Genomic DNA, 25842 nt, shown 5'->3' with positions numbered 1-25842 from the left:
TCACCCCTCTGAGCCCTCTTGAGCTATTTGGAGAGCTGTACTGGTCATGCTGAGAAGGGCCCTGCTGATTGCAAAATAAACCTGCTGTCCCCACCGGGCTGCCCTTTGAAGTGCAGTGTTCCCAGAGTATTTGCTGATCGTCTTCAGATACGTGCTGGCTCGCACCATGGTAACACTTTCATGTACAGTATCTGTTTCATATCTCCGTATAATCTCATTAGGGATGCACAGCCAGAGTTACTTACTGACATTAGCTTTACTCATTAATAGCATTATTGGACTTGACCGGTAGTGTTGCTAATGCCCAGGAGACTCTGTCCCAGCCCAGGATCCCATTACGCTGGATTTGACACAATTTAGAAACAAAACCCACCCTGGGATATTTTCCTGCGGTGCCGGTGTCCCTTAGGACATGCAGATTTACATCACTCCCAGCTTTTTGATGGGGTTTTTGAGGGAGAGGAGATCTGTATTTTGTTTCTCATTGTGGGAAGGAAGGGGGTCACACTTTTGCTGGCCTTACCTCCTCCTCCTGGATCAGACAATGGCCACAGTGTGTTCCTGGGCCCATGTTCTCATTCTGCCTAATCCCAACTGAGACAAAGGGTCTTTGCCTCCCTGATGTGCTAAAACCAGGGGTCAGAAAATACCTGGTGGTTTTTTGCCCCTTGAGTAGCCTAAAATGGCCACTAACTAAGGTTGTTCTCCTGGCTGTTGTTGCAGAGGAGAACGAGTTCATTCTCTACGCCACCCGCTACTCCATCTACCGCTACGACCTGGCCTCGGGCATCATCGAGGAGCTGCCCCTGGCAGGGCTCAGAGGGGCAGTTGCCCTCGACTTTGACTACGACCACAACTGCTTGTACTGGGCTGATGTCACTCTGGACATTATCCAGGTGAGCCAGGGGGTGAGGAGGCTGCCGTGGGTCAGGCTGCCCCTGGCATCACCTCCTCGCACCAGCGTGTTTCATCCACGCCCCGAAATACAAATGTTTGCCTTGGTGCTGCTCCCCTCCCAGCTGTCTGTCTCTACCTGCCTTGCACACCTGACCACGCTCACCTTCAGCCTGAGGAAGTTCCTCATCTTTTATTCTGATTATTATTATTTTTTTTTTTTCCCAGCGTCTTTGCCTCAACGGCAGCTCTGGGCAAGAAATAATCATAAGCACCGGGCTGGAGACAGTGGAAGCTTTGGCCTTTGAACCCCTCAGTCGGTTGCTGTACTGGGTCAACGCTGGGATTCCCAAAATTGAGGTACAGCTCAGCCTACCTGTGCTACAGAGACGTGACTGTGGCAGTGCATATTTTATTAGGGAGCAATAATTACCTGCCACAGATTTCATGCTACTTTAAGCAAGTGCAGTAAACACAGCCCTCCTGGTTTTGGTTTTTGGCCCAGGTTGCCAATCCAGACGGAGACCTGCGACTCACTGTCCTCAACTCCTCCATCCTTGAGCGACCCCGAGCCCTCGCTCTGGTTCCCCGAGACGGGTAAGAAAGAGTAGCACAAGTAGGAGCCCTGGTGCTCCCCAGGGGAACCATGCTGATTCTTCAGCACTGACAGCACAGGGGAGAGGGCTGCATGGACAGCTTGGATAGCAAAATATGGGCACAGACACAGCACGACGGGTCCAGCTCACAGTCCTTCCCTCCAGAGCCCACTCTTGCCGTCACACGCCCAGCCAAGCCACCTCAGAGCAGAGATCACAAACTGTTTATTCTTTCCTGCCCATACCTATCTACTAGTAAATAACTTTTCCTGCCAGTAGAACTGGTCTGGTCAGTGAGCAAAGCTGCAGTGATGCGTGAGAAACTAAGCTGAGCTCAAATTCAAGAGCTAAATCTAAGCTGTATCTTCCTGAGCGGGGTTTTTACTGTGGCTGCAAACGCAGCTCTGACAAACCCGAGCTGTCTTCAGGCATCTGTGCTAAAGTGAAGCAGTTCACAGCAAGGTGAACCTGCAGCTGCACTCACACCACGGAGCTTTGCAGCTGAATAAGCCTCTGTGCTGCTCGCAGATCTGCTGCTGGCGTTCATTAGAATTGCAGAGCTCCCCTTTCAAAGGCGTGTCGTGCAGGGGACACGGAATGTAAAGCATTCAAACCCCTGCTTCTGCAGCCTGGTTCCCTTTGATGAGCTGTTCTGTGATGATTCCGAGTAACCTCTCTGCCTGTTGTCAGGTTGATGTTCTGGACAGACTGGGGAGACTCCAGAGCTGGGATTTACAGGAGTGACATGGACGGGTCCCTGGCCGGGTGCATCGTTTCGGAGGGGGTGCGGTGGCCAAACGGCATTTCCGTGGATGACCACTGGATCTACTGGACAGAAGCCTACATGGACAGGATCGAGAGGGTGGATTTCAATGGGATGCAGAGATCTGTCATCCTGGACAGCCTCCCTCACCCTTATGCTATTGCTGTGTTTAAGGTTTGTTTTCTCGTTTCCATAGCAGGCAGGCTCTGAGCTCAGTGGTGGAGGAGCACTGAGCACACTGAATTTGGAGGGTGGGGATGTCATTTGGAGAAGGCATGATGCTTGCTCTCTTTCTGCTCCTGGCACATTCCCCCAAATCCCTGAAACAAGCAGGCAGGTGCAGTTAAACCCAGGACCAACATCCAAGAGTGTGCAGCACTGCACTGTCTTCCCCATGTTATTTGCCACTCCATTCCTGCTCAAATCCCACTTCAGTTCTTTCTCTTCTTGTCCCCATTTGGCTGGGGACATTTGCACTCTCAGTGTCCTCCCACATCCAGGATTTAGGGGGGCTTAGATCAGGTCCTGCTGACGAGCACGGCCCCAGTGCTGCTGCCCCTTAAACTAAGAGCCAAGCCTGTGTTTCAGAATGAGATCTACTGGAATGACTGGTCACAGCTGAGTATCTTCAGAGCCTCCAAAACCAGCGGCTCCAGGATGGAGATCCTGGTCGGCCGATTAAATGGGATCATGGACATGAAAATCTTTTACAGAGGAAAGACGACAGGTGAGTGTGCAGATGAACTTCCCTGCCATTTGGAAATGTGTTCATCCCCAATTTCCAAAGGTTCCCAAGGCCACCAAGGCCCTCCTGGCTTGCATTTCATGACTATATCCCCATTCCTGCAGGGTTTGAAGCTCTCAGGCACGGCTGTTAGGGATGAGTCTCATGAGTGTTCTGTGCTGCTTTTTGGCTGCCAGGAGAGATAATAAAAATCAGGGAGAGAGCTCAGAGGGCAGGCACCTGTGGTGGCACCTCATAGTTTAGGTCACAGGCCACAGCCTTTCCAAGCCAAGTGCTGTATGGGCCAAAAAATAATAGTGTCTTAGAGCTGCATCAACTTTGTCCTCCAGTTAGTCATCCATCTGAGCTGTGATAAGGCAGCAGCAGCCCCTGTGTGATGAATGTGCTGGTTTATACCCATTTTCAGAGGGGTACAAGACCATCAAAGGGCTTTTTAGGAGACTGGGGAGATGTTTAAGGCCCTTGAACTCCCCAGAGCAGATGGCTCAGTGCTTTCCTAAGGCCCCTCAGCACCCAGCACTGCAGAGCAAGCTCCAAAGCCTGGGCTGGCAGGTGAAATTGGGTGTTCCCAGCCCTCTGTCCTGACAGTGCCCCCTTTCCTCTCTTCCCTGGCTCCAGGGGAGAATGGCTGCATCTCCAAGCCCTGCAGCCTGCTCTGCCTGCCCAAGTCCAACCACGGCAGGAGCTGCAAGTGCCCCGAGGGGGTGTCCAGCACCGTGCTGCCCACGGGGGAGGTGAGGTGTGACTGTCCTCGTGGCTACGTCATGAAGAACAACACTTGCCTGAAGGAAGGTAAAACCACTTGATTCTTGCTTCTGCTTTATGCTGAGAGGCATCTTCTGCCACTGGGAGAGGTCGGTGTGACCTTTTCTCTGTCGAGCAGGAGCGGGGCCCGTTTCTAAAGCCCAGCTTGTTTTGGTTTTCCCTCCTGCACCAGAAAACACGTGCCTGCCCAACCAGTACAGATGCTCCAACGGGAACTGCATAAACAGCATCTGGCAGTGTGACAACGACAATGACTGCGGGGACATGAGCGACGAGAGGAACTGCCGTGAGTGTCCTGTGGGGGCCCTGGCCTGGCCAAATTTAGATGTCTGCTGTGTTGGCATCTACACTGCCTTCACAGTCAGGGACAGCAAGAGGTGCTTTGGGGATGTAACTCACCTCCTCTGACAGACACCCAAAGCCAGCTGGATGAGTTGTGTCCCACGAGGGCCAGTATTTCCCCCTCGACCAGCTCAGGTGTCAGTGTCTAAAATCTGGTGAGACTGATGCCAGCTGTGTTTGTCTCTTGCAGAAATTGTCTTCCGAAGCTAGTTGAGGGCACAGCCAATGCTGAGGAAAAGAGTGCACACAGAAAGTGACTTCTATCTGCAAGGGTCTCTTGTTGAGCTGATCAATCAAGTTCACACATTAAAGATGGGAGGTCGCGTTTTCGAGCAAAATTAGGGACTGCCAATGTGTGCAGGAGGGGCAGATGTTCCACAGCTTGGAAGAGCTGAAGGGTTTGGATTAGTGCATTGTGGAAAAAGTACCACAATTTAAAGTTAGGAATCACTGGGGGACCAGGTGTTCCTGGAGAGATGCTGTTTATGCCCATTTTGTACCAATAAGGAACTTACTTTCCTGGCAAGGGAAAGCCTCTGTAGGTACCCATTCCTTGTCAAGGGGTGACCAGTGTGGCACAGGGATGCTGCCTGGGATAGCAACACTCATGTCTAGCTGTTCCCTCCTTTGGCTGCCCTGTCTCCTCCCACCACCCTTGGTTTCAGTCCCCCTCCTGGGGAGCAGACAGCTCTATAGCCTCAGCTGCTTGCTCCCTGGCTGGGAGTGGGCATCAAGAGCTTCAGTCCTGACCCCCAGACAGAAAATTAACCCCTTTCTGCTCTGCTTTACTCCGAGTACCTAAAAATGACATTAAAATACAAGAGGAGTAACCCAGGCTGCACTGAGCAAAGCTCACAGGATGCTGTCTTTCTCCCTTCACCTCTCTGCACTGAGTACACACACTTAGGCAGCAGAAACCATTGTCTAACCACCACCTCAACCTCCTTCTCCTCCTCCTTCCCCTCCTCTCTCTCCGTCAGCCACCACCGTGTGCGACGCCGAGACCCAATTCCGCTGCCAGGGCTCGGGGACCTGCATCCCACTGTCCTACAAGTGTGACCTGGAGGACGACTGTGGGGACAACAGCGATGAAAGTCACTGTGGTGAGCGCCCTCACTCCAACCTCCTTCCCTGTGCAAGGCTGGAAAGCTGCTCTCCAGCATCTGTGCTGCTCATAGCTGCTGGATCTGGGTGCCTATGGAATGCTGGTTGTGGATGTTTAAGGGCAAGGCAGTGCTTTGCCAGATCCCCCTGTTAATCCAGGCTAACAGCTGCCTCTTCATCATTTACTGGGTGCTGGGAAATGGGGGACAGGACCATCATTTACTGGGTGCTGGGAAATGGGAGACAGGACCATCATTTACTGGGTGCTGGGAAATGGGGGACAGGACCATCACATACTGGGAAATGAGGGACAGGAGAAGAGAGTGAGGCCGTGTGCTGGTTCTTCTCCTCTCTGGGACATTTCTGTGTCATTGTCATCCAGTTGTCCCACTCTGCTCCTTGGGTACTCCCAGTGACCTGAAGCCAAGTATTTTGTTTGCAGAGGCCCACCAGTGCAGGAATGATGAGTTCAGCTGCAGCTCAGGGATGTGCATCCGTCTCTCCTGGATGTGTGACGGTGACAACGACTGCAGGGACTGGTCTGATGAAGCCAACTGCACTGGTGAGTGCTTTGATGGGCCCAATAACCCTCACAGCCTGTGAGACATTGGCCAGCAGCTCGGGCCTCAGTTTCCCTACTTGTCAGAGCACCCAGCAGAGCTCACCTCGGGCTGATATGATGCTCCAAAATCCCAGGGTTTCTCTCCTCCAGTGCCTTAGGGCTCGCTGGGAATTTGCTGACAGCTTTTTGATACTCACACAGTGATCCAACTTTGCTTTTTGCTTGCAAGGTTGCACCAACAGGCAGTGGAATGGGAAACAGCTCTGTGGCTGCCAAGCAGCCAGAGGATTCTTCTGGCAGAAAGGGCTCCCCTGTTGCAGGAAGGCAGCAATCAGGCCAGTGTGCACTGGCAGCTTTTCACAGCTTCAATCTGTTTTCCTGCCATTAAATATTGTTGCAGAAAACAGGCACGTTCTTTGCAGCTTCTCCACAATTAACTGATCTGAAGAAAAGGCAGATTTAGTTCAGGAATTGTCTCCTAGCAGCCTCATTGCTTCGTAGGCTTGAAAGCCTCAGGAGAGTGTCCTAAGAGGGAGTCACACATGGAAGACCTGCTCTTGTTTTACTTTCAACTCAGATTGATGCAACCTGGCTGCCAGAAATAATATTATTCCTAGTTTGTGTCTCCTGTGCAGCGAGTCCTGTGAGCCTCGCTGTCTTTGCATTTTCAAGTCACAACACTCAACTCCCCTCATCACTGCAGTGTAACACTGATGTTCCTCAGCAGCCTCCTGAGCTTAACACCCACACAGAGCCCTTTTCTCATTAGAAAAGCCAACAGATAACATTGTTTCTTAGTGGAAAAGACCAATGCAAACAAACAAACAAAAAAACACCCAACCAAGCCAAAAAACCCAAATATTTGCATGAGAAGAGACTTCTGAGAGTAGGCAGCATTGGCCCGTCAGTGAAAGACCCAAGATTGTATTTATAAAACAATACATGGGGTATTTCAAGATAACAAACAGTGGTTTCCATGACATGGGGAGATCTGATGGGCTGATGGGGCTGGGGGAACCCTTTGGGGTGCACAAGAGCCCTTGGGAATGCTGGCAGCAGCTTTGCTCTGGCTGCAGCCTGGAGACACTGGGGCAGACAGCTGCTGTTTGGGGCTCTGGCAGGAGGATTTAGGAGATCCCTTTCAGGCCTGCAAGCTCTGTGTGTTCACCCCTGAGGCATTTGCTGTGCCTGGAGCACACGGGGTTGTAGCACTGGGGATCCTGGTCATTGGTATTCCGGGAGCGCGGCTTCGTGAAAAGGTTTAATTTATATTGGTATCACTTATCTCTCCTATGAGTTCCTCCAGAGAGAATTACTACAGGAAAGGAACCTACTTCAAAAAGCACATCGGGTTTGTAAAGCCCTGAAGTTGAAATTATCTAAGAGGATCACAATTATTTGAGGAACATTCCGTCTGACTTCACCGGCTGCAATTATTGCGCTTATCTAAAATAATTACATTTCACGCTGAATACCTAATAGAATATTACTGCCACAAGATTGTACTATTTTGAAATATCTGCAAGTGCATGTCACTCTCTAACCTGGAGCTCGGTATCATGCAATTTAATTAAGTTGAACATTGCTTTTCTCAATAACTCCGAGCGCTCTCCTGGTTGAAGAGCAGCATTTGTCTCTAAAGTGACAACACAGGCTCGGCTTCCACCCAGATGCCCCACAGGCAGAGATTTCCCTGACAGGAGCCTGAGGAAAACCCCCAAGGAGAATTGTGTTTCTAGTTTGCTTTGGCAACATGGAAAAACCTTGTTTGCCTTAATTAAAGGCTGTCACTGAGTTTGCCCAGCACGGGGGACCCTGATGCTCTGCCAGGACTTGCTTGACCTCTGTGACATTTCCTTCCATCTCTGGCAAGGTGCCACCACTGTCACCTTTGCCTGCACACAGCAAGGGCTGAGATTAAAGGAAAAGAGGCTCCTGAGTGTGGGAGAGCTTTGGGAGGGCTCCAGCCTCCAAAAGCCATCCCTGAGGCAAGAATGAGCCATTCCTCACAGCAGGCTTGTCAGCAAGCATGGCAAGGAGAGGAAAAGACCTGGGAGAACCTGAACTCATGGAATTCTCCTGCTTGGGGTCCATGGGGTGGCTGCTTGTGCTGGGACCTGCCATGGCACGAGATCCTGGTGCAGGTGGAGGGAGTTGGGTGTGTGGTGGTGTGGCCCGACTCATCACGTGCCACAGCTCAGCAGGGACGTGGTGACAGCCCACAGGTGACACCCCACACTCAGGTGTCCCCCTGGCTCTGGTTTCAGCAGTTTATCACACCTGTGAGGCCTCCAGCTTCCAGTGCCAGAACGGCCACTGCATCCCCCAGCGCTGGGCTTGTGACGGCGACGCCGACTGCCAGGACGGCTCTGATGAGGACCCTTCCAACTGTGGTAAAGTGTGCTCTGTGTGTGGGAAGGTGTGCTCTGTGTGTGGTAAAGTGTGCTCTGTGTGTGGTAAAGTGGCTGTGCCATGGCATGGGAGGGATTTCTACACACCCACTGAGATAAACCAGCAGCAAACTCAGGGGGATGATCCCCGTCCCTCCAAAAGCACACACAGGGAGAAGGCAACTGGGGCTGTGCCGTGGATTTTTGTGGTTAACTAAACCAGCTTAAAAAAAAATCAAACCAAACCACACAACATCCACCCAATTCTGAATTTCAGAGAAGAAGTGCAATGGCTTCCAGTGCCCCAATGGCACCTGCATCCCAACCAGCAAACACTGCGACGGCATCAACGACTGCTCTGATGCATCAGATGAGCAGCACTGTGGTGAGTACCAGGGCCTTGGGGCCCCAGCAGCCAGGGCTGGCAGGCTTTATGGTCTGCCAGAGCCTGTCTGGCTCGGAATAAAGCCCTGCTGAGATAATGGGAAAGCCTTAGTTAGCATTCAGCAGCCCCCTGGGAAACGGGCGGGTCAGCGAACGGCGCAGTTTTCAGGCTGGGACACACAGGGAGGGCAGGGAGGTGTTGTGTTCAGGGAGGTGACCAACCCCTCCTTTTGGCTTTGCACCCTGATGCATTATTGGGTGAAAGCAGCCTGTGCAGGGACAAAGCTCATGTGCAACTCAAGCAAGTTCCCATTTGCCTTGGGAACGTTCTGCAAGTTCCTGAAATCCACCCGGGTCTGTGCAGATCCCAGTGGGTGGAATTCCTGCTGCCAAGGACAGCAGAGGTGCCACCCAACCCTCTCCTCTTGACCTGCTGTTTCTCCAGAGCCCCTGTGCACCCGCTACATGGATTTTGTGTGCAAGAACCGGCAGCAGTGCCTGTTCCACTCCATGGTGTGTGACGGCATCATCCAGTGCCGGGACGGGTCAGACGAAGATGCCAACTATGCTGGCTGCTGTAAGTGATACTGGGCATCTCTGCTAAAGGAGGGTTGGATAGAGAATGAAACCAGAGGTTTGGAGAAAACCAGGGTACCAGAAAGCTGCCAGATCTAAGAGGTGGCTCTGGAGGGTAATGCTCTGCTTATAAATCCATGATTGCCTCTGAGTGTGGTCCTGCTCAATGATGAGCTTCCCTCAAGCCCTCTGTCTGTACACCAAACCTGTCCATGCTGCCCTGCAGCCCAGGACCCCGAGTTCCACCGGACCTGCGACCAGTTCAGCTTCCAGTGCCAGAATGGGGTGTGCATCAGCCTGGTGTGGAAGTGCGACGGGATGGATGACTGTGGGGATTACTCTGACGAAGCAAACTGTGGTGAGCAGCACCTCAGGGCCTCCTGTCACTGCAACTCCAGCCTCCTCTGAATTCCAGGAGCATGGAGTACAACCTTCCTCATGTTTTACACGGGCACTCACGTGTGTACATATGTGTTCCACGTGCACATCACAGTGAGTCCTGTGTGGAGATCAGTGTCACTGCCCTCGTCCTGCCAGTGAAGCACACTGAAAATCCAATACAGCTGGCACATCTTGTGCTTGACTAAGTCCTATGTGACGGTATTTGCTGCACAGACTCCCAGCCCAAAGCAGACAGGCAGTTTCCAGCCAAACTCAATATTTACCACTGTTCCCTGGGTGGCTGGAGGAGCTGTACCCAGCCAGGCGAGGCAGCTGCCTCTTCATTTCAGAGTTGCTGGGTTTGCTTCTCCCTTTCTGCCATGCTCTGGTGGATTTTGCTGCCAGCTCTGGTTCTGAGATCATGGGTGGTGTCTGGCCACAGAAGTAACAGTGGTGGCAACAGGCTAGTGAGGGCTGGGGAATGCTGGAGATGAAGAGAAAGGATCATACCTGTGTAGGGTGATATTCTTTGGGCCAGCCTGAGGTGCTCCCAGAGCTCAGCTGTGCTGAAAACTGGTGAGGTAACTCTGGGGCTCACAGGACTCTCCTCTCCTTGTCAGAAAACCCAACAGAGGCCCCGAACTGCTCCCGGTACTACCAGTTCCAGTGTGGGAACGGGCACTGCATCCCCAACCGGTGGAAGTGCGACAAGGAGAATGACTGTGGGGACTGGTCTGATGAGAAGGACTGTGAGGGTAAGGACACACAGTGCTCTGCTCTTCTCTGGGCTGTGACATGCTGAAGGACCACTCTCAGCATCAGCTGCCGTGGGACAGCCTAAGCCAGCCCCTGTGGCCCCAAAATCCCCCATGAACGGGCTGAGTGTGCACTCCCGGGCACCCTTTCACTCTGTGTTTTTGGAAATCCCGATTTCCAAAACCTGGAAACCTTGATTTCCAAAACGAGGAAGTGTTTTCCCCAGCTGTGCAGGTGAAAGCACTGGCCATGTGCTGCCTTGCCTGCTCCTCCGCTGGCCGTGGCTCTGGCTCTGCCAGGAGCGGGCACAGCTGGCAGCCCGTGCACAGGGGCAGGGAGCTCAGGGCAGGCTCTCCCCGGGGTGTTTTTTAGGTTCTCCAGTTCATCCCATGACCACGCTGATCCCACCGACGTGTTTGCCCAACCACTTCCGCTGCAACAGCGGCTCCTGCATCACCAACAGCTGGGTGTGTGACGGGTACAGGGACTGCACCGACGGCTCTGACGAGGAGGCCTGTCCCACCCCACGTGAGCTTTCCTCTCCCTCACCCTTCCCCTCTTACTGCAGGATCACTTCTGCAAGGAATTTTGGCCTCAAGGTCCACGTTGCGGGGTTGAATTACACCGTGGTGTAAAAGTTTTGAGGCTGAGGGGAGACCTCGTGGAGGTCACAACTTCCTTGGGAGGGGAAAAGGAGGGGCAGGCACTGAGCTCTGCGCTGTGGGGACCAGGGACAGGACCCCAGGGAATGGTCTGGAGTTGTGTCAGGGCAGGGTTAGGTTGGATATTAGAAAAAGGTTCTTCCCCCAGAGGCTGGTTGGGCACTGACCAGGCTCCCCAGGGCAGTGGGCACAGCACCAAGACTGCCAGAGCTCCAGGAGGGTTTGGATGATCCTCTGGGGCACAGGGGGTGACTGTTGGGGATGGTTCTGTGCAGGGCCAGGAGTTGGACTCGATAATCCTTGTGGGTCCCTTCCAACCCAGCACATCCTATGACTCTGTGCTCCCTCTCTCCCCGGGGTCAGCCCTGCTGCCACCAGCTGGGACACTGCTCCAGCTCCACGAGCAGGACATTCCCTGCAAAGCAGTGGCTTTTCCAGCCCTCTGCAGTCAGGAGAGAGGATGGCTGAGGCTCCATCCCAGCAGACACCATCCACCTGCAGGATGGAGAGAGATTGCCATCTAGTGGAGTCGGGACCTGGGCACGGGTTTTGGTCCCTCCTGGTGACAGCGGCCGTGGTTTCCATGGTTTGGGTGGTTTCCTCCCTTGCTCTGTGTGCAGGACCCAACGTGACAGCCACCTCCCCGGCGCTCCCGGGGCGCTGCAGCAGGTTTGAGTTCGAGTGCCAGCAGCTGCACAAGTGCATTCCCAACTGGAAGCGGTGTGACGGCGTGAGGGACTGCCAGGATGGCACCGACGAGAGGAACTGCCGTGAGTGAGGGGAGGGGAGAGGCTCTCACCTGGCTCCTTCCCTTGGGAAGCTCCTTGTGAGGACAGGGAAGCCACCCAGGGGTTTTGTTGCAGGGGAAATCATTGCAGTAAATGCAGTTTTACGGAAAAAAAAAAAAAGGAATTAAAAGCCTCGACAGTGCCATTGCCATTAGAAGTCCAGTTGTTGTTTAACATGGGATGAGCTCCAGGTTCTTCTGATGCCACCATGCCAGGACAAGACACCCCTGTGACTGACACATCAGCCTGAGCTCCATCCTTGATATGCAGCCAGTGCCTGCTTGGGAAGCAGCACTGGCACTGCTAACAGCCCAACCAGAGAACTTCCCTACCTTGAGTCCTGAACTGTTCTGCCTTTTGCAGCTACCCAGAGCACCCTGTCGTGCCCTAATGGTTACAAATGTGAGGATGGAGAGGCCTGCATCATGTTGACAGAGCGCTGTGATGGATATCTGGACTGCTCAGACAGCAGTGATGAGAGGAACTGTACCGGTGAGCAGCAGCCCCCTCCCATTTCTCCTGCCCTGCTCTGTCAGCACACAGAGCTGCTCTCCTGGACACCTGACCTTTCACTCACAGCATCCGTGACTTATCTGCCTCTGTTCAGTTGTGCAAGCTACCCCCTCATCCATTTATCACTGGGACAAACTCCACATCCAATTTCTACACCGACAATTTGTCTTCCAGCAGCCTCAGACACCGAAAAAATCATTGTAGGACGGTTAGGAGCAAAGCTGTCTATTTTACATGGCCCACAGGTGAAGCAATAGTCTCCTGCTCTGTCCCCCTTTGCAAGGTGACCCTCGGAGATGTGGCACGTGCCCTGCTGCCATCACTGGCCCTGCCAGGGTGGCCCTTGGTGGCCCTGTGGAGGCAGGGGGGGCACAGCCCGCCCTGGGCAGATAACGGCGCTCGATTGCTGCCGCTGGCCATGAGCTCCAGCTGCCTTCCCACCGAACTGCTCGGGGGGCTGAGCATCAATCAGGTTTAGTTCTTTAATTAAATATTGATTGGGAGAGGCTGGCAGGTTCAGGGGAGGGGGAAGGAGCTGCTGAGATGCACAGCATGGCCGCTGTGCCAAGGGGAAACCATCTCTTTTTCCCTTAGGTAGCTTGTCCTGCTGTGCCTGTCCACAGACCCAGTGGGTTTCCTTTACAGCTGTTTAGGGAAAGCAAAGCAGCAGCAGTTTGTCTCTGCTCTGCCTGGCTTCTGCCCAGCACTGGGAATGAAGCTGAGCACCCACATGGGGCCAGGCCAGGGCCCTTGGGTGTGGGCTCTGACACATCCCTGGAGGGAGAGGGCAGGGAATGGCCCAGCTGGATTTGGGATGTTTCAGATCAGCACCTCCAGCCCCACCACTGCCAGTGCTGGGTTTCACAGTGCTTTTATCCCCTAAATGCCTTTCCCAAGGTCAGGCAGTGATTTAGCCACCGAGCTCATGCCAAGGCAATCCCCAAACTTTAATTACCAGCCTTTACTCGGGTCCTTCTGCTGAACACAAGATGTGATAAGGAAAAACACACAAGGAAAGGCCCTGGGTGGCTGACAGGGACAGTACAGACTCATTGCATCAGTAGAAGAGTGACTTAGCTTGCACTGTTCAATATGCACTCACACTTCCAAAACACTCAGTATTTCATCAACAGCCACACTTTATCATCCCTCAGGGGAAAGGGGATGCTTGCACGGTGCAGAATAAAGACAATCAAGACATTTTAGGTAGAACTAAGAGTACCAGGGGTAAATTCCTGCTCTGAACTGCCTTCTGTGAGCCTGCTCTCCTCCACTGATAACCCCTCCTAAATCACACACCTCATTTGAGTGGTGCACACACTCCCTTCAGTCAGTGCTGTTTCTACCTCCACCTGTTGTTTGTGGAGAGAACACAACTCCTGTTTCTCTCCTGGGCAAAAGGCCTGTTTCCCTCTGACAGACTCACTTTTCCCTTTGCCTGCTCAGATGACACAATCGTGTACAAAGTCCAGAACCTGCAGTGGACAGCGGATTTCTCCGGGGATGTCACTCTGACGTGGGCCCGGCCAAAAAGGATGTCCTCCACCTCCTGTGTCTACAACATCTATTACAGGTACATCACCCCCCACACTGCATGACCTGTTGTTGTGCTGAGTAAAAGCCAGGAGAAGCATGAGCACAGGTATCAGGGTGCTGCAGAGAACCGTGCAGAATCAGGCCTGAAAGATGCAGAGCTGCTCAATCAAGTTCTGCTTGGAAAACCTTCTGAGATTTGGTAGCAAAGGACACCCAAAATAGGTGTAACTAGAGGGCATTTGTGACAAACTGTATTTGTTTTCTCCATGACTGTTTACTCAGACAGTAAAGTAGCTATATTCTTTTTTTTTTCCACTTGGGTCTTGTCTTTGTATGACCACTAACAGCAAGAACAGAGACAATAAATTAGAACACAGCAGTTATAGAAAACCTCAGAGGCTTTTCAGCCACCAAGCCATGGTTAGTTTAGGCCTTCCAACAGCATCTTTTCAAGCTGGTGGCGTGGCTTTACCAAAAAGAAAGCTTTTAAAATACAGATAAATGGTTCCACCCCCTCTGGGACAAACTGAGCACCATCCTGACCCGAGGTGTGCGACTCTCTCGCACAGGACGGTCGGAGAAAGCGTCTGGAAGATTTTGGAAACCCACAGCAACAAAACCAACAGCGTTTTGAAGGTCCTCAAGCCTGACTGTACCTATCAGGTGAAGGTCCAAGTGCAGTGTCTGAGCCGGGTCTACAACACCAACGACTTCATCACGCTGCGGGCACCCGAAGGATGTAAGCAGAGCTGCCCAGCTCCTGGCAGTGCCCTCACTCGTGCTGCTTTGGCTCAGAAAGTAGATACCACACAGGTATCCCTGTTATAAAGAAAAAAAGGCCTTTCCATAAGCCTGGGATTTGTGCTGGACTGGGAAAAAGGACCGTCCACCCCTTTGTCCCAACCTTTCAGGGCAAACTTGCTTCTCCCCGTGCGATCTGGACACACCACTGTGACTGTCACTGACTCCTCTGCTTCTCTCCCCAGTGCCAGATGCTCCCTTCAACCTGCAGCTGTCCCTGAAAAAAGAAGCTGAGGGTGTGGTGGTGGGCTGCTGGAGTCCCCCCGTGAACGCCCACGGCCTCATTCGGGAATTCATCGTGAGTCCCGCTGCCCGGTGGGATGGGGACAGCTCAGTGGGATGGGGACAGCAGCACGAGCTGGCCTGTCTGAACACAGCCAGCTCTGCAGGGGGGTGGGCCTGCAATAGGACGTTTTATGTAGGAAATATTCTGAGAGCATTGGGCAAGTTGGGAGAAGAAATGCTGCAGGGCCGTAGGCGTCGGCACAGCCCTCGGGTTCATAATTTCACTCCTGGCTCCCTCTCTGAGCTGTCCTACTCCCTTCTGCTGACATTTGACACAGAGAAACCCTGTGGTGTTGCTGACTGTGGAGCCCTCATCCCTTGTTTTGGTGCTCCCAGGTGGAATACAGCAGTAGTGGATCCAAGGAGTGGTCGTCCCTCAGAACCACCACCAACTACACAGAGATCAAGAACTTAGAGGTCAACACGCTCTACACAGTCAGAGTGAGTGTTTTCCAAGCTCTGTCTATGAATGTTCTCACCACTTTTCACTAAATATTCTAAGTCCTGCACAGTTAAGTACTTGCTAAAAAGTACTTGTTAAAATCCTGCCCTTTAATGCCAACCCACACCAGGGGCTTGGCATTTGCACTGCTAATGTGTATAGTTTCAAGGCCTGAATTAAGGCCCTTGATTTGCTCCTTCTCCCAGAAGGCCAGGCTGTATTATAAAATCCTCACTCCTAATTGCCCATTCCAATGTCACTGCAATTGCACTGGATCTGGGCCAGAGATAAATTTGGTCCTCAGTGTATCACTGGGAAAAGAAGCAGAGATCTGCCTGTGGGGAATGTCTGCACAGGGGAGAGGTTGGGTAATTATAGACAGAAGCAATAAGGATAGGAAATGAAAGTCTGCACAGTTAGCCCTGGGAAATGTGTGCTTTGCCATTGTCCATCCTTCCTGTGCTGAATGAGTTCTTGGGAAGTTCACTGGGAGGTGGGATAAACGTGCCTCCAAAATTATTCCCACAGTTGGCCAGAGCCAGTCTTTCCTCCCGTGGTGTTCCTTCCCAATTTAATCTATTCCCAAATAAATCTTTGGAACTGGATTTAGTGCTTGCATGGACTCCACTGGCACAGTTCTTACCTACCCTATGGCCCATGGAGTCCAAAGTTCCTTATCTTGATGGGCTCCTCAAAGATCTCATGAGAGACCAGTTATCTGCAAAGAGGCTGCACCTCCCTCCTCTTAGATTCCTTTAACTGACTTTAAGCAGTCTGCTTTATCTCTGTATTAAGCATTTTATTGCCAAGTAATTAAGCTATTGTTTGCTTCAAAGCCCTTTTCCCATGAGCTCTGCCAGGTCTGTAACCTTGCTCTAACCCCATCCTCCTTTTGCATTATACAGCGTTGCTCATATTAACTCACCCTCTTCTTTGAAAAGGTTGCTGCAGTAACTAGTCGAGGAGTGGGAAATTGGAGTGATTCCAAATCCATAACCACCATAAAAGGCAAAGGTAAATGTTGTTGTTTCAGTCAACTCAGACAACACAACAAAAAGGCAGAGTATCAGCCTGAGGTGTCAGCTTCAGCAGGCACAGCCACCTCCTCAGCCTTTACTCTCCCTGTTGAGTCTTTGACACTGTTTTGACAACTTTGCTGTACCATTTCACTCAACCTGAGCTGCCTCAAAGCTCAGTGGCACATCTGGCAGGGTCACTGACTCCTCCTCTGTGGCACAGAGGATGGATGTACTGCCCTGGATTGGGCAAGGAGCCTGTCCAGAAGGTGCCCCTCTCTCCTAGACTGCAGATGGGTTCCCTCTGACTTCTGCAGGCTAGATCCTGCCTTCAGATAGGCAAGACATTACCACCAACTCCTTTCCTCCTCCTCATCCTTCTCCTTCTTAGGTTATGATTATGATGGTTTCTGCATCTCCACTAAAAGACCATTACATGCTCCCAAAACATCACAACATTACAGCCTGACAGTAGATAAATTCAAAAAGCACAGTAAATCATTTCCTTCCCAACTTTTTTTTTTTTTTAGAAAATACCTTTTGAGGTCGTTTGTATTCGTGCCAAATTTTTCATCCAAACTTACATTCCCACATCAAAACTTTCTGCTAATTTGTTACATAAAAGTACATCCTCCCTATGCTGACAAATAAGGGAAAGAAAACACCAGGCTACTAAAAGTGCAGGATTCAGATAATGTGAATTACTAGGTGGTTAGAAAAACAGGGGTAAAAAGAACAGAAATAACTTTCACTTCAGGTTTTTCATGAGTGTTTGGCAGCTGTCCCTGCCGATAGCTCCTGACCTCCCTCACCAGCTCCCCAGAGGCCAGGAGCTGTTAACTGGGATAGGAGCTCATCCTGCTGGGTTCAGAAGGGAAATCCCTTTGCCCAGACCTCTCCAGTTCCAGCCTGCACTGGGCAAGGCACAGATAAGGCAGCTTTGAGGTGGCTGATTTAAAAAATGACGCAGGTACAGCATGTCTGTGTCTTCCCTGGGTACATGGGAGGAGACAGGCAAGGGTGGGGCTGGGAGGATGGGGGTTTCTGCTCTGAGAGCTGGGTTAAATTAACTCCTAAACTAAAGCCTGTATTTTATCTGTCCCCTCTCAGTGAGTATTTTTATTTCTTTATGCTGTAGTAACAGCTCTTCCTCCCTTTCCTTCCAGTCATCCCTCCCCCTGTCATACACATTGAGAGCTACAGTGAGGACTCCATAAGTTTCAGCCTAAAAATGACCACTAATATCAAGGTAATGTTTTTTTCACCTCTCCTTCTGGGTCTAAAATAAAAGGCCTGCCTTGGTTTAATGGTGAATAGTGGGTGGGATAAGCTGTCACCTATCAAAGCATTGCAGTTACTGGATGTTTCATGCCAAATCATTTCTTACTACTCATAAACTGCCCTGGGGCACTTAATTAGGATGGAAAATACAATGTCAGGGGTGGCTCTTTCACTGTGTGAATCACAGTGAGCTCATGTTGTGTGTCCCTGTGCTTGACAGGTCAGTGGTTATGTTGTGAACATCTACTGGACATTCGATACCCACAGGCAGGAAAAAAGGACCCTGGTCATAGAAGGAGAAAAGTCCATCCAAAAAGGTAGATTCTGAACAAAGTGTTAAATTCTGCTTTAGTCAACACCAAACAGGAAGGTTTATGGAAGGCTGTAGGCTTATCTTTTTCTTTTTTTGGCAACTAGTTTCTGTTTAGGAAGGAACAAATCTAGAGAGGACCAACCAGCAAACCCTGGGCCCCTGTTTTTAGGACTTGGAGATTTCAAGCAGATTTGGGATTTACCCCATACTGGATTTTGTATGTGGTTCTGTTTCTGACCTGCAAAAGGGAGGAGAAACAGAACAAGGATTTCTTGGGCTTGTGTACACTACATGTCCCTGTTAATCAGATTTCTGGTTTGGAAAAATCCCTGGTGTGCACAGTGTGGATGTGGGAAAGCATCCAGACAGAGGAAAGCATGGGCTGGGTTAGATCCCAGAGCCCCAGGTATAAAGAAAATTACTCCAAAGCAGTGCAAGCACAACCCAGGAGAGGCAGGCTCCTGTCTAAGACTGTCTGATGCTGCTGACCCTCCCCTCGTGCTCTCACCCTGCCCTTGCAGTGCTTTGCCTCACCTAATAGTGCACATTTCTCTTCTTGCTCAGTGGCAAATTTGACAGCACACACCCCCTATGAACTTTCTGCTTGGGCTAAGACGGAGCTGGGTGACAGCCCTCTGTCTTTTGTGCATGTGGTGACCAGTGGGACAAGACCTGCATCCCCAAGCCTCAAAGCCAAGGCCATCAACCAGACAGCAGTGGAGTGCAGCTGGACTGGACCCAGGAATGTTGTAAGGCACCAAAACTCTTTTCTCAGCAGCCGTGGTGGTGTCTAGCTCAGAGCCTCAAAACACTCTCCACATCTTAAATTGGGATTGTTCTGTTGGCACCGAATTCCAAGGCCTTGAAAATTTTATGCTCAAAAATGAGGGAAAGCTCCTGCTGCCCTTTAAACAGGAGCAAAGAAAGGCTTCTTGTCTGCTTGTTCAGTGCAGTGGAGAAGTGGCTTAAATACAGGGAGCTCGATGCTCCAGCAGTCTTTCAGTTGACTGCTGTGTTATCTGAGCTGAGCCCAGGATTTTCAGGTGGGGAGCAGAGAGAAAAGTGGGCAGACTGAACCTGAACTTGGGCAAGAGGGAGGAAAAAGCAGGAAAAAGGGTCTTTGCTTTGTGTCCCCAAAAAGCGAGCAGCGATGCTCTGGGCTGTATATCCAGACAGAGAAAAGCACAGGCTGGGTTAGATCCCAGAGCCCCAGGTATAAAGAAAATTGTTGTGGTTTTCCTCCACAGGTCTATGGCATCTTCTATGCCACATCCTTCCTGGAGCTGTACAGGAGCCCTCACAACACCACCACGACCTCCCACAACGTCACGGTGCTGGTGCAGCGGGACGAGCAGTACCTGTTCCTGGTAGGCTCCCCTCCTGCTCCCCCCTGGAGCTGCACTGGGGGCTGTGGCTACGTGAAGGCACAGTTCTGATCCCCTTCCAGGTCCGGGTGATGTCTCCCTACCAAGGGCCACCCTCTGACTACGTGGTGGTGAAGATGATCCCCGACAACCGGCTGCCCCCGCGGCACCTCCACTCCGTGCACACCGGCAAGACCTTTGCTGTCATCAAGTGGGAATCACCCTATGATTCACCTGACCAGGACATGGTAATGCCTCACAGAGCCCTCTCCTGCCCCTTTGCATGCAAAATCCTGGCTCAAAGGCAGATCCCTGCCCTGCTGCTGATGGAGAAATCTGAGTTCAGGCCTGCCCTCCCTATAAAGTCATCATCAAAGTGCTGACACCTCCAGGACCCTCATTCCCATCAGCCCAGGACTGTGATACTCACTTAAAAAGAGTCAAGTCTGGGATATTTGTTGCTGACAGAGACTGAAAACACCCGTGGGCATGTGCTAAAACACTTTTCTGGGCTTTGGCTTTGCCCAGGAGGGTAAAGCTGGGCTGGGCACTGCCTCCATCTCCAGCTCCAACAAAGCCCAGTTGTGTTTTCTGGCACGCTGGTTTATGGCCAGGTCTCGCTCCACTGAGGCCAAGCCATTTTCCCAGCAAGCTTCCCCCTCCTATTCTGGTCCAGAGGCTTCAACAGCAAAGGTTTGAAGGCATAAATCTTCCCAGCAGAACTGGAAACCTTGACAGGGCAGGAGTTCTCATTGAATGCTTGTGATTCACTGAGAAATACAACCTGAGGTTTTCCTCCTGCCCTCATCTGTTCCAGTAACTGCATTTTCTGTATCAGTAAACACTGATCTCGGGCAGGGATCCAGCAAGAGGCTTGGAATCTCACTTCCCAGGCTTTCTGTAAAGGACAGGAATGGCTTAAATCAAATTTTTCCCCCCTGTCTAATGTCCTACCACTGTATGAGATTGCTGGCAAGTCTGCAGGAAAGTGAGATGTTGCCCTGTGTGTGCCTTTCCTCCCCCTCCAGTTATATGCCGTGGCAGTTAAAGATTTAGTCAGAAAAACAGATAAAATCTACAAAGTGAAAACCCGGAACAGCACAGTGGAATACACCATCAAGAAGCTGGAACCAGGAGGGAAATACCACGTGATTGTTCAGCTGGGAAACATGAGCAAAGAGTCCAGCATGAAGATCAACACAGGTAAGGGACCCATCCCACCCCTGTGCTGCCTGGATGTGTCTGCATCACTTAGTCCTCTCCCACAGCCAAAGCCCAGCTCTGAGAGGCTTCCCTGGAGCTCCCAGGGAAGGTGATTAACCCCCAAACAACAGCAGTGGAGAGGAAGCCTCTCCAGTGGTGTCCAGGGAGTTTTCCTCCTGCCTTATGGGGATGGGAAAGGCACCAATTTGGCTGGCTGTGTGCACACCATCAAGCACCATTGTGGTCCTGCCATAAAAACTCACTGACAAACTCCTGCCAGTTTACACGCCACAAAATCCCTTTTCCAAGCAGGGTGTTGTGCTGAGCCCTAAAAACCACTGAGTTTCAGCAGTGACCACTGCTGTGAAAGTGTCACCAGTGTTACAACCTCACCTACTGCCACTCTCCTCATTTGCAGTTCCACTGTCTGCACCGGACGCCTTAAAAATCATAACAGAAAACGACCATATTCTGCTTTTTTGGAAGAGTTTGGCGTTAAAGGAAAGTAATTTCAATGAAAGCCGGGTAAGTTGTGCTGTCTCTCCTGTCCTACGGAGAGTGTTCCAGAAAAACCTAGAGCAGAGTCACTGCAAGGTTCCTTTCACAGGCTGTTTAAAATCCACCTCAGTGTCCTTCACGAGCCCTCTGTGCAGAGCTCACTTATATTCCTGTCACGGCTCAGGCACCAAAGCTGATAGATCGAGTCAGTCACCTTTTGGGAACATGATTATCCTCTTAGAAAAGGACAATTGTGTGGAAGGACTGGGAATAGGACACTGCCCTGCTGGCTGGGAGCGTATTGGTGGTGTTTGAGAAATGTCATTATTTAGACTTTGATGGAAGAATGTTGTGTGTGAGGACGTGGGGAGGAGGCAAACTGTGCCAACAAAGCCATCACCCTTCTGGGCTCTGTTTTGGGTGGTCTGGGGTGGGTGCTAAGAATGGAGTGAACCTGACAGACCAAAACAGAATTACAGAATTGTTAAGGTTGGAAAAGACCTCCAAGATCACCCAGTCCAAGCCGTGCCCCATCCCCACCTTGTCCCCCAGCCCAGAGCACCGAGTGCCACGTCCAGCCATTCCCTGAACACATCCAGGGATGGGGACTCCACCACCTCCCTGGGCAGCCCCTTCCAATGCTTAACAACCCTTTCCAAGAAGAAATTCTTCCTGTGAACCTCCCTGGGCCCAGCTTGAGGCTGTTTCCTCTCATCCTGTCACTAGTTACTTAGGAGAAGGGAGACCTCTCCTCCCTGAACTGGCCAAAGTCAAGGCACAATTCCTGGAGGAGGCTCCACATTGCTCCCTCCCAGCTGAAAGCCCAACAGATTAAATCCAACCCAGATCCAGGAGGAAAAACAAGTTTCAAAGCCCTTTTGGAGGGCGCAGACCTGCCCCCTCTGCAGCCGAGTGATTTGGGGTTTGCGTCTCCCTCAGGGCTACGAGATCCACATGTTTGACAGCCTGATGAACATCACAGCTTATCTGGGCAACACCACAGAGAACTTCTTCAAGGTGTCCAACCTGAAGATAGGTCACAACTACTCGTTCAGTGTCCAGGCCAGGTGCCTCTACAGCGGGCAGATGTGCGGGGAGCCGGCCACGCTCCTCTACGACGAGCTGGGAACGGGTGAGTCCCCGGCTTTTCACACACCCTCCTCAACAAAGACCCATGAAAGCCTCACAGACTCAGGGGTGTGAGCCCCACACACCAGTTATGGGCTGTGGGTACAAGCAGCACTTCCTTCCCTCCCTTCCCCACAGGTGAAGACTCCTCTGCCGCGAAATCCGGCGGATCCACGGACGTCGCTGCCATCGTGGTGCCGGTGCTGTTCCTGCTGCTGGTGACCCTGGGCATTGGCTTCGTGGTGCTGTACATGAGGCACAGGAGGCTGCAGAACAGCTTCACTGCCTTTGCCAACAGCCACTACAGCTCCCGCCTCGGCTCGGCCATATTCTCCTCGGGAGATGATTTAGGTACGCGGCCCTCGGTGTCCTGGGATGGATTTGGGGACAGCCCTGAGGGACATGACATCCCTTGGTGTCCTGGCATGGATTTGGGGGCAGCCTTAGGGACATGACATCCCTTGGTGTCCTGGGATGGATTTGGGGACAGCCCTGAGGGACATGACATCCTCTGGTGTCATGGAATGGATTTGGGGACAGCCCTGAGGGACATGACATCCTCTGGTGTCATGGAATGGATTTGGGGACAGCCCTGAGGGACATGACATCCTCTGGTGTCATGGAATGGATTTGGGGACAGCCCTGAGGGACATGACATCCCTTGGTGTCCTGGCATGGATTTGGGGACAGCCCTGAGGGACATGAATGCTTTGGTGTTATGGAATGGATTTGGGGACAGCCCTGAGGGACATGAATCCCTTGGTGTCATGGAAAGGAATTTGGGGACATCTTTCATGACATGAAATCAGTGCAAGAATTACTTTATCATACTTTGGGCCACCTTTGGCATTAAAAGCTCTATGGTTTGATTTTGTCCTAAGAGTACAAAGCTGGCCTAGAATAAATCATAGAACGGTTGCAAAAAACACCCTTAAGATCATCAAGTCCAACCCTCCAACGTTTTCCCAGCCCTAAAATGCTTTCACTTGAACCTCTCCCTCCAGCACAAATCAGTTAAAACCTGAATATAACATAGAAAAACCAGGCAAGAGCACGAGGAAAAACACAATAAGTGGTTTTTAAAAACACCCTAACAGCTCTCTGGGTTTGTTTTTCAGGGGATGAGGACGATGAAGCCCCAATGATAACTGGATTTTCAGATGACGTCCCCATGGTCATCGCGTGAGGGCTCAACTCTGACTGTAAAAAAACCCAAATGGTGTAAATATTTTATTTGATAAAAATAGTTGATTGTTTATTTTAAAAATGCACTTTGAGTTGCAATACGTTATTTTTATATGGGCCAAAAATAATAATAATAATAATAATAATAATAATTTTAAGAATACACTTTGTAGTAATCAACTGTGAATTGCAGACTAGGTTGGTTGAGTAACAAATTGCTTTGATTTAACATTAATTTAGTCTTACAAGGCTATGCTTGCTGGGCATGCTTTTAAGTCTGTGAGATATTTTCCGTTGACTAAATTGGCTACTCGTTTTATTTTTCTAAGACAAGAATAAATTTATTTAAAAAAAAAAATTCAGGAGATTATATATGTAGAGAGAGATAAGTAATATAGTCCCTGAAGGTTTTGCTTTTACTTTAGAGAAAAAAAAAAATCCTTTGGACTTTGTTTTATATGGAAGTATTTTTGTTGTGTTAATTTATTGGGAAATCTGCTCGTGAACAGATTTCCAAAGTCGTCAGACATTGTACACATTATTGTGTAGAACATGTGCCACTTTATCTTGCAAGGCAGTAGTATCTTGGCATCCCCATCATTGTTCTTGCCATGATAATACAAATCCTTATTTTTACATATTTTTTTCTCCCTTATCAAAAGACCCAATTTTTTAAGCAATCTCAGAGCTCTAGTCCAGACACGGCAGCACAAACTTTCTGGAGGAGTTTATCTTCCTGCTGCCCTACCTGGAAGCCAAAAGGGTCGTGCAGACCCTTGTGTGTGGGTGTGACAGGCCATGAACCCATTAGCAGGAGGGGTTTTGGGGTCTGATTATCCCTGGGCAGCAGCACAGAAAGGTTTGGGTTGGAAGGGACTTTAAAGATCATCTCATTCCACCGGGCAGGGACACCTTCTACTATCACAGGTTGCTCCAACCTGCCCTTGGACACTGGCAGGGTTGTGGCAGCTTTTGCAGTGCTGTTCCAGCACCCAGCCTTTGCAGTTCTGCCCCTCCCTCCCAGGTTTGCAGTAATGACACCTCACACCCTCCCCTGCTGCCCAAAACCCCCTCGGGGGGCACCTGCAGCCACCGCGCTGCTGCTCATCACACGGGGCTTAATTAACCTGCAGTTCATGTCCCTAACACCACTCACAAAATTTGCCACTAGCACCTTAAAACGCCCTCCCCAGGTAACGAGGACACCTCTCCTCCTGGAGCTTTCCCTCAGCTGCTGACACTGTGGTGGGACGGAAGGGGGAGCCTCCGGTGTGCACGACTGGGAAAGGCTTTGCTCCAGATTTTCCACAGCCCCACGGAGCAGGGATTACTGAACGTTTAAATTCGTTTGGTTTGCAGCAGGGATTCAATCCTCCCTCCTTAGCATTTCCTAAAAGCAGGTGTAGTTGCACCTTCAGCTCTAAGGAAAAAAAACAAACACAAACATATATATCTACAAATATATTATTTTTCCATCGCTAGTCATCTCACGTTTCCAGTAGACATAATCCTGGTTGCAAGAGCCAAGCAATGTCTACATACCACTGTTGAGCTTTTTTGTTGTGGTTTTTTTTTTTTTTTTTGTGATGGCAAAATGTGAATCTCACCCAAATGTGACTCTCACCACTACTTGCCAGCCCAAGGGCCACGACAGGGGCGGATGCTCAGGGCTCTCACCTGTCCGTGCCCTGTATATGCAAACCCCCTCACCAGTAAATACAGCACACACTGTCTTGTCACACTGTTTCCTTCCCTTAAAACGAGAGTATTTTTTGCTGTGTAAATTGGGTTGTAATTGCAGTCTTCCTACGGATGAAATGAGAGAGGCCAACTATGTTTTGATACACGACCGATCCGTTTAATTTCACAATAGGAAATGTGTAAAAAGTTGAAGTCTGGATGGTTTGATACTCTATAGAAATACTGACTCTATTTTCAATTACTGGTGTTAGCATTCCTGGAGACAGATTTTTTTCCTCCCCCCCAGAGCTGGGACCAAACTAGAATCAGATTTTTATAAGTAGCAGCAAGCTTGCAGAGTTGCAATATTTTTACCTTGTTAGTGGGTCAGGTGATGTTCAGGAGTTGAAATTTTGAATAAATCAACCCAGCACACATAGCTCTATTTGCCTGGAGTTACAGCTACATAGAGAGACCAGAATCTGACCCAGGGGCTAAACTAGTCTGAAAAAAACAGAAATCAAAAATTTGATACAGGAAAGGAAGCCTAAAAGCAGAAATAAAGAGTATTGAGCTCCTTCCTTATAAAAGCAAATCTTTTTGGCACAGGTAACTGGAAATTACAGTACAGTATCCCAGGAGCTGGTACCTCTCTGGTGAGAATTAGTAGGGGTTAAATACTGATACTTTACTCCCCCAGGGGTAAATCCTGCTCCAGTAAGGTGAGCAGAATTTAGCCCATCTCTGCCTCAAAGCAAGATTCCAAGGGGGACCCTTGTAACCACTTTAAATCTTGCAGAAATCCCTTGGCTGGAGACTTCCAAGCAGCAGCTCGGGGACAATTCACTCCTGGCCACTCTTAAAGGCTCCTTTGTTCCAGTGGCTGGTA

General features: G+C 50.6%; 1 protein-coding gene across 3 annotated transcripts in view; it reads left to right on the top strand.

Moving 5' to 3' along the window:
- The window catches only part of SORL1 (sortilin related receptor 1), a 44936-nt gene extending 21538 nt beyond the window's left edge, over positions 1–23398 (top strand). Inside the window, exons 17-48 of one of the 3 annotated variants that reach the window (XM_051812210.1) lie at positions 724–896; positions 1123–1254; positions 1400–1491; positions 2181–2427; positions 2842–2980; positions 3617–3790; positions 3936–4049; positions 5086–5208; positions 5652–5771; positions 8042–8164; positions 8439–8546; positions 8991–9122; positions 9348–9479; positions 10123–10257; positions 10631–10786; positions 11541–11690; positions 12072–12200; positions 13668–13794; positions 14327–14496; positions 14744–14856; positions 15180–15284; positions 16227–16299; positions 17468–17550; positions 17803–17899; positions 18460–18644; positions 19143–19262; positions 19343–19507; positions 20288–20462; positions 20881–20987; positions 21900–22092; positions 22227–22439; positions 23207–23398. In XM_051812210.1, the coding sequence (XP_051668170.1) occupies positions 724–896; positions 1123–1254; positions 1400–1491; positions 2181–2427; positions 2842–2980; positions 3617–3790; positions 3936–4049; positions 5086–5208; positions 5652–5771; positions 8042–8164; positions 8439–8546; positions 8991–9122; positions 9348–9479; positions 10123–10257; positions 10631–10786; positions 11541–11690; positions 12072–12200; positions 13668–13794; positions 14327–14496; positions 14744–14856; positions 15180–15284; positions 16227–16299; positions 17468–17550; positions 17803–17899; positions 18460–18644; positions 19143–19262; positions 19343–19507; positions 20288–20462; positions 20881–20987; positions 21900–22092; positions 22227–22439; positions 23207–23274 (4373 nt within the window). In that variant the 3' untranslated portion in view covers positions 23275–23398. Of the gene's footprint in view, positions 1–723; positions 897–1122; positions 1255–1399; positions 1492–2180; positions 2428–2841; positions 2981–3616; positions 3791–3935; positions 4050–5085; positions 5209–5651; positions 5772–8038; positions 8165–8438; positions 8547–8990; positions 9123–9347; positions 9480–10122; positions 10258–10630; positions 10787–11540; positions 11691–12071; positions 12201–13667; positions 13795–14326; positions 14497–14743; positions 14857–15179; positions 15285–16226; positions 16300–17467; positions 17551–17802; positions 17900–18459; positions 18645–19142; positions 19263–19342; positions 19508–20287; positions 20463–20880; positions 20988–21899; positions 22093–22226; positions 22440–23206 lie in introns of all 3 variants that reach the window. The other 2 variants (XM_051812209.1, XM_051812212.1) reach the window with 2 other exon arrangements.
- The last annotated feature ends 2444 nt before the right edge of the window (positions 23399–25842 follow it).

This window comes from Manacus candei, unplaced genomic scaffold, assembly GCF_025592945.1.
Source record: "Manacus candei isolate 608988 ecotype Guabito, Panama unplaced genomic scaffold, ASM2559294v1 h1tg000086l, whole genome shotgun sequence".
Taxonomy (NCBI): Eukaryota; Metazoa; Chordata; class Aves; order Passeriformes; family Pipridae; genus Manacus; species Manacus candei.
This window is presented reverse-complemented; position numbering and strand designations above follow the sequence as displayed.